We start from the raw sequence: 6,979 nt of genomic DNA, 5'->3' as shown, positions 1-6,979 counted from the left end.
GAAGCCAACCCAGCGAAAAGGACATTTGGCCGGTATTTGCGATGTTCCTCCAGCAGATTATCTTGCTGGATTTCTAGGCCATGGCGAAACAAGTGTCCTTTGCTTTAGGGTTCAGGTGCTGTTCTTTCCCGGGCTATGCAACTTCTCAGTAAACAGCAAACAGCATCTTGCAGGTCTGTGTGCCATGCTCTGGGTTAAATCGGGTGGTGAGGAAGCAGCCGGGAGAGCCTCTTTTGAAAACCTACCGCACAGAGAGGCAGTCAGCTTTAGCTGCCTACCATGTGGAAAGCTCAGTGTTAGCCTGTTCCCCTAGCTTTTGCAGTGAGGAGTAGACGACTTAGTGAGATGGCTGGAGGCTACACTTGATCTTCTCCCCAGTGGCGTACGGAGCCCTTTTGCTCTGTAGCGCACATTCGTCGTAATGTGCCTCCCCAATGCGTGGGGCAAGTCAGCGCCCTGACACTGAGCTTTCCACACATCATAGGCAACTAAAGCTGACTCTCCCGGCTGCTTCCTGATCACCCGATTTGGACCAGATGGGTGGACCAGAGGGAAGGGCAACATGTTAAAATGGCTGCCTTCATTTAAAAGGTGGGCTCTAAAATAAGACAGCTAGTAAAGGAGGAGGAGGAGGAGGAGGAGGTCTTCTCAATATGGCACCATTTAAGAAATCAATATGGCCGACACGGAGCAAGACAACATGAGGCAAGAGTGGCAAGGCCCAAAAGGCTGAAATGTGTTCCAAAATGCACTGGAAAGCAAAGCAAAGCAGGGGAAGGGATATGTTAAGGTGCTCTTGAGACAGGCCTGGGGCCTAAAAGCCAGGAAGCGATATACTGTAGGCAGAGATGATATGGACCAGTAACACCAAATTTTCTTCTACTTGGCCTTGCCAATCTTGTTCTTCTTGTTGAGGATATTCATGAGAGACTTGGACATGTAATACGGCTTCCTCTCGGAGCCGTCATTCCGCTCCAGGTCTTCCACTGCAGGGGAAAAAGGAAAGTATTGCCTCAGGTCCCATCAGATTGGCAAACGAATGGTTAATCTGTGGAGAGGGGAGCCCCTCCAGGCATTGCTGAACTACAACTCCCATTATACCTGGCCATAGACCATGCCGGCTGGGGCTTATGGGAGAAGGAGTCCAGCAACACCTGAAGAGCCCCAGGTTAGTCACCCAGGTTTGCAGTAGAGTATAATTAGGGCAAGATGGGCAAGGAGAATTACTCACAGAAACAGAGGAACAGAGTGTCGACACACATATTGTAGACGCTGAAGAAACCTTGGGCTATGAAGTAGGATCCTACCACAACAGTCTGAAGCAGAGAGAGAGAAGGGGGGGGGGAAACATGGCATGAGGTGAGAGGGGCAAGACTTCCACCATTGGATCACAACTCCCATCAGCCTCATCCAAGATGGCCACGGTAGATGTGGATGATGGGAGTCGTAGTACAAATCTGCTCGGGGACACTGGGTTGCCAAAGGCTAGTTCACAATATTTTCACCCGCCATATTTTTAAAGCTCCCAGTTTGTTGGGGACAACTCATTCTTTCTTCAACGGTTTCTGCTATTATTTTGTGAAGCGACACAAGAAGCTACTAAGTTGACTCACTCGTAGCCCTTCAGAATTTGCTGAGCTACAACTCCCATTACTTTTGGCCATTGGCCATGCTGGACGTCAGCAACACCCAGAAGGCCACAGGTTAGCCTCTCCTCAGGCCATTTGTCCAACAAAGCATTTCCTGAGCTGAGGATCCTCCTTGAGACGAGCAAGATTCTTCACCCCCCAGCAATTGCTTGCAGTTTTCTGTCAGCAACTTTGTTTTGTTTTGTTTTGTTTTTTGGAGGGGGTCTGTACCACTTTTTAGCTAAACTAACGCAAATCTGTGCATCTTAGCCGCCATATTGGATTGGAATTGTGTGGAATTGCCTTAAAATGGGCCAGGAGAAAGAGAGAGAGAGAGATTGAGAGAGAAAAGGTGAAGGCCCAAGAAATGGGCACAGTTACACATACCAGGATGGGCAGCCAATAGTAGTTGAGGACGGGGGATTTGAACTCGGGTTTATCGATGGGAATTCGCCCAGTGAAGAAGAAGAAGGACAGAATGCCAACTCCGCCAACTACCAAGAGCTTCCCCAAAAACAGCAGCAGGTCAGTGACTTTATCCAGGACCACAACTCTGCAGGGGTAGAAAGGGGAGGTTCGAACCAAGAATGTCCATCTTCATCCCTGCCTGCCCTTGGCCCCTGCTGATCCCACCCTCTCGCCCCATTACCTGGCAGCATTACGCATCAGTAGCATGAAGGCATTTTTGGCCGACACACAGAAATTCTTTCCATAAATGGCAATCTGAGGAGGGGAAGGGTTTGAAAGAAACCAAGGAAAGAAGGTCAATCTTTTGCAAGGATGTAGGACTATGCCCTTCCCCTCCCTCAACAACACCACACACACCGCCCCCAAGTTTTTATTGGGATTAAGATGGCCATATAGAACCACACACCCCAGCCTATAAGTTTATGGGGTTCCACAATCCACACTCCACCAATGATTCCCAATCTTTTTTTTTTTGCTAGAGGAAAGAGCCTGGGGGTTGCAACTCCACCGTTCAGGGATCAGAAACACAACTCTCATAAAACATCGCAACATACTGTATGTTTCAGTGGGTTTTAATTGTAAGTCGGTTTGGGAGCTGATCTTGCCTGAGAAGTGGTTTGGAAATAAATAATCAATGTTAACCGCGGAGGCTTTGAAAACTCAACCGCACTTTCCAAACCACGGTTTCTTAGGTGACCTGGTTTGTTTTAATCACAGTGTATATATTACACTAATGCCGTTCATGTTGTGCGGATGCCTGATTATCGTCTTCCAAAGCAACTACTGTGTTCCGAACTTAAAAATGGAAAGCGTAATGCTGGTGGAGGAGGGAGAGAGGTTGTTTTCTGCTGCTCCAGAGAAGCAGACACGGAGCAATGGATTCAAACTACAAGAAAGAAGATTCCACCTAAACATTAGGAAGAACTTCCTGACAGTAAGAGCTGTTCGACAGTGGAATTTGCTGCCAAGGGGTGTGGTGGAGTCTCCTTCTTTGGAGGTCTTTAAGCGGAGGCTTGACAGCCATCTGTCAGGAATGCTTTGATGGTGTTTCCTGCTTGGCAGGGGGTTGGACTGGATGGCCCTTGTGGTCTCTTCCAACTCTATGATTCTATGGTGCTCAACAAAAGTGGCTTAAAGACTCTCTCAAGGCAAAGCTTTAAAAATGTAGTATAAAAACTGTCACTGGCAATGCCCATCAACTTTGGAGCCCCCCCCCCCAATATTTTATTGGGGGGACCCAAGAACCCTCAGCCTCGATGAGTTGGCTCCTATGCAAGCCGGAGTTTTGAGGGGGGCACTGTTTGCCGTGTTTGGGCAGGGGTCCTGCAAACAGAAAAAGAGGCCAAAGGCCTATCTTACCCAGAATCCTGTTCTCACAGTGGTCAACTGGATGACTCTTGGTAAGCCGCCCACAAGCAGGACCTGAGTGCTGTGGGAGCGGGCGCAGCAGGGCTTTGAGCCCCGGTTTCCCACCCCCAGACGCATCACAGTGGCTCTTCAGCCTCCACCCAGGATAAACATCCACTTCCCTCGCCTCCTATTCCCCTGTGGGCGTCCCCATCTGTTTCCCTCACAACCGCCACCGTTAAGACGCCCTGATCTTCTAGGCGGCCCACCTGCAAGGCTTACCATGATGTAGGCGTTTCTGTTGAGGAACTTGACGAATTTCTCCAGGCACCAAAAGCAACATTTCATGCAGCAAAGCAGGCACTTGGCAGCCCCGTTGCTGGAATCTACAAACGCCACAGGAGAATTAGGTAGCCGGGGCTTCAAAAGGACACGCTCCCATTGGCTGCTCCCAGTTTAGTGGGGTAGGAGAGCTGTAAATAACACCAATGCATTTCACATCTGGCAACCTTTGCTTTCAGACAGTACATAGGTAGAAGAGTCTAAAGAGCCCGGGACTCAAATTTTCACGGCCCTCTAGCAGCTATGGTGGCTCATGTACCAGAAGTCATGTATTAATTCCGGAAGTGCATATTCTCAACCTAACTAAAACTCCTAAGTTGAATATTACGGTATTTGAAATTTGTTTGTTTTTTGCATTCTTGTACTCCTGTATTAAAATTACAGTTACGCCTTAAGGATGCCTCATAAAGGGGGGGGAATGAATGTTTTGTTTTTAATTATTTATTATTATTTTGTGGTCATGGTTTTTCTTGGGGGGGTCATACTGGTGTATATTTTGCTCTAGTAGGCTTTGTCTACTAGTCCCATCACCTACTGGCAAATAGAAGGGGAAGAAATGGAGGCAGTGAGAGATTTCACTTTCTTGGGTTCCATGATCACTGCAGATGGTGACAGCAGTCACGAAATCAGAAGACGCCTGCTTCTTGGGAGAAAAGCAATGACAAACCTAGAGAGCATCTTAAAAAGCAAAGACGTCACCTTGCCGACAAAGGTCCGTATAGTTAAAGCTATGGTTTTCCCAGTAGTAATGTACGGAAGTGAGAGCTGGACCATCAAGAAGGCTGATCGCCGAAAGAATTGATGCTTTTGAATTATGGTGCTGGAGGAGACTCTTGAGAGTCCCATGGACTGCAGGAAGATCAAACCTATCCATTCTGAAGCAAATCAGCCCTGAGTGCTCACTGGAAGGACAGATCCTGAAGTTGAGGCTCCAGTACTTTGGCCACCTCATGAGAAGAGAAGACTCCCTAGAAAAGACCCTGATGTTGGGAAAGATGGAGGGCACAAGGAGAAGGGGACGACAGAGGATGAGATGGTTGGACAGTGTTCTCGAAGCGACTAGCATGAGTTTGGCCAAACTGCGAGAGGCAGTGAAGGATAGGCGTGCCTGGCGTGCTCTGGTCCATGGGGTCACGAAGAGTCGGACACGACTGAACGACTGAACAACAACAACAAGGCTTCGTTTGGTCAAAATCAAGTATACAACTCCAGAGTTAACGCTAAATACATGATTTATGACAAATGAGCCATCCTAGCCACTAGAGGGCCGTGAAAATGTGTCCCGGGCTTTTTATATTTGTCTGTCCACGTACTGTCTGAAACCCAAAGGGGCGCATTGGTTGCCGAATGTGGTTTCCCCCACCCCCGCTCTCCTACCCCACTAGTTAACAAAGCAGCAACTGTAATTTGAATTCCCTGAATAGTCTCAAAATCTTCAAAGATTCCTGCATTGCAGGGGGTTGGACTAGATGACCGTTGAGGTCCCTCCCAACTCTACAATTCGATGATTCTATGAAGCTGCCACACTCTGCCTAACGTTAGGGCCAGCAACATAACAGACCAGCTCTGAAACCCTTTCAGATTGTGAAAGACTTTAGTGCTAGCCTACTTCCAGGGACACTGGGCATCCCGACTCCAGTTATCCTGACCGTGACTGGTATTTATTCCTGCCCTGCCCTTCTTGCCTGGTTTATTCATCACTTGCCTTTTAACTTGTGGTCCATATATTCCAGCACAATGCGGATCAGTTGGACGATAGTGAGGACGAGGGAACCAAAAGCAAGAGATCCTATATGGTATCTGCGGAGAGAGAGAGAGGAGAGCTCCTGTAAGGTGGAGCTGCCTTTCGAAACGTTCTGGGTCAAGATGGGGAAACTCAGACTTTGACACCATTCCTAATTAAGGCTGAGGTTGCTGGTCTTACCCAAGGTTTATGTTTTCATGTACATTGGTGCCTTGGTTTTCAAACGCCTTTGTACTCAAACATCTTGGAACCCAAACACTGCAAACCCAGAAGTAAGTACTCTGGTTTGCAAACTTTTTTTTGGAAGCCGAACGTGCTCCATTTTGGGTGTTACACTTCCGTTTTGAGTGTTACGCTGAGATCTGTCTGTTTTTGCTATTTATTTTGATTGATTGTGTGACATCTTTGTTTTTGTGGCTCTTTTTTGTTTTGTTTTTGTGACTGTGTGGAACCCAGTTCAGCTACTGATTGATTGATTGTGTGACTGCAGTACATTGTTTATTGCTTTCATTTTATGAATCAATGGTCTTGTTAGATAGTAAAATTCATGTTAAATGGCTGTTTTAGGGGTTGTCTGGAACGGATTAATCCGTTTTGCATTACTTTCTATGGCAAAGCGTGCCTTGGTTTTTGGAACGCTTTGGTTTTGGAATGGATTAAGTTTGAGAACCAATGTACCACTGTATTGCATCTCCCCAAACAAAGAATGCCAGCTACTCTAAATAGAGGAGGGATGGGCAAATCTTTTCAGCTAGTCCAAGGGGTCGCATTCTCTTCCGGGGGCCACATTCCAGCAGTGGGCAGGGCCAGAGGAAAAAGAGGGCGGGGCAATGAATATAAACGTTCCCTTTGTCTGGTAGGCTAGTTTCAAACACTCACTCACTCCTCTCTATGCAGGCAAGCTTTATATAGAGTTCGAGGACACATTCCAATCCAGGCGAAAGCACTCAAGGAGGGTGTGCAGCAGATAGGCCAGTGAGGGTATGGCCTAGAGCAGGGGTGGCCAACTTCCAAGAGACTGCGATCTACTCACAGAGTTAAAAACTGGCAGTGATCTACCCCCTTTTTGTTCAGCTTTTTTTTTTTTTTTAGGAAGGAAAACCTTGTTTTGGGGGGTTCACGTAAAAGTTGTTGAGCTTCTTTAGGGAAGAGGAAAGCAACATTGAGCTTTTTTTTAGGAAGGAAAGCCCTATTTTTGGTGGTTCAGGTCATTTTAGGGGTGCAGGGCAAAAATATTGAGCTGTTTTTAGGGGAGCCAAAGTTTTTTAGCTTCTTTGGGGGGAGCCACTGATCTACCGGTGATCTACCACAGACGTCCAGTGATCTACCGGTAGATCACGATCTACCTGTTGGACATGCCTGGCCTAGAGCAAATCCCATAGGCCAGGCAGAGAGGCCTGGAGGGCCTGTGGTTCTCCAGCCCAGTTAGCAGGGTGAGAGGTCAAGTGTC

The 6,979-nt window shown here is 47.5% G+C and overlaps 1 protein-coding gene across 1 annotated transcript in view; it reads right to left on the bottom strand.

Moving 5' to 3' along the window:
- Positions 1-514: 514 nt before the first annotated feature.
- SLC44A4 (solute carrier family 44 member 4) overlaps positions 515-6,979 on the bottom strand; it is a 48,549-nt gene continuing 42,084 nt past the window's right edge. The window contains exons 16-21 of the mRNA XM_033141693.1: positions 5,491-5,585; positions 3,726-3,829; positions 2,278-2,351; positions 2,016-2,181; positions 1,232-1,316; positions 515-986 (exon numbers count right to left, since the gene is read on the bottom strand). Coding sequence (XP_032997584.1) covers positions 880-986; positions 1,232-1,316; positions 2,016-2,181; positions 2,278-2,351; positions 3,726-3,829; positions 5,491-5,585 — 631 coding nt within the window. The 3' untranslated portion in view covers positions 515-879. The remainder of the gene's footprint in view (positions 987-1,231; positions 1,317-2,015; positions 2,182-2,277; positions 2,352-3,725; positions 3,830-5,490; positions 5,586-6,979) is intronic.

The sequence above is a fragment of the Lacerta agilis genome, chromosome 2 (genome assembly GCF_009819535.1).
Source record: "Lacerta agilis isolate rLacAgi1 chromosome 2, rLacAgi1.pri, whole genome shotgun sequence".
NCBI lineage: Eukaryota > Metazoa > Chordata > Lepidosauria > Squamata > Lacertidae > Lacerta > Lacerta agilis.
Note: the sequence above shows the minus strand (reverse complement) of the source record. Positions and strands in the feature narration are given on the sequence as shown.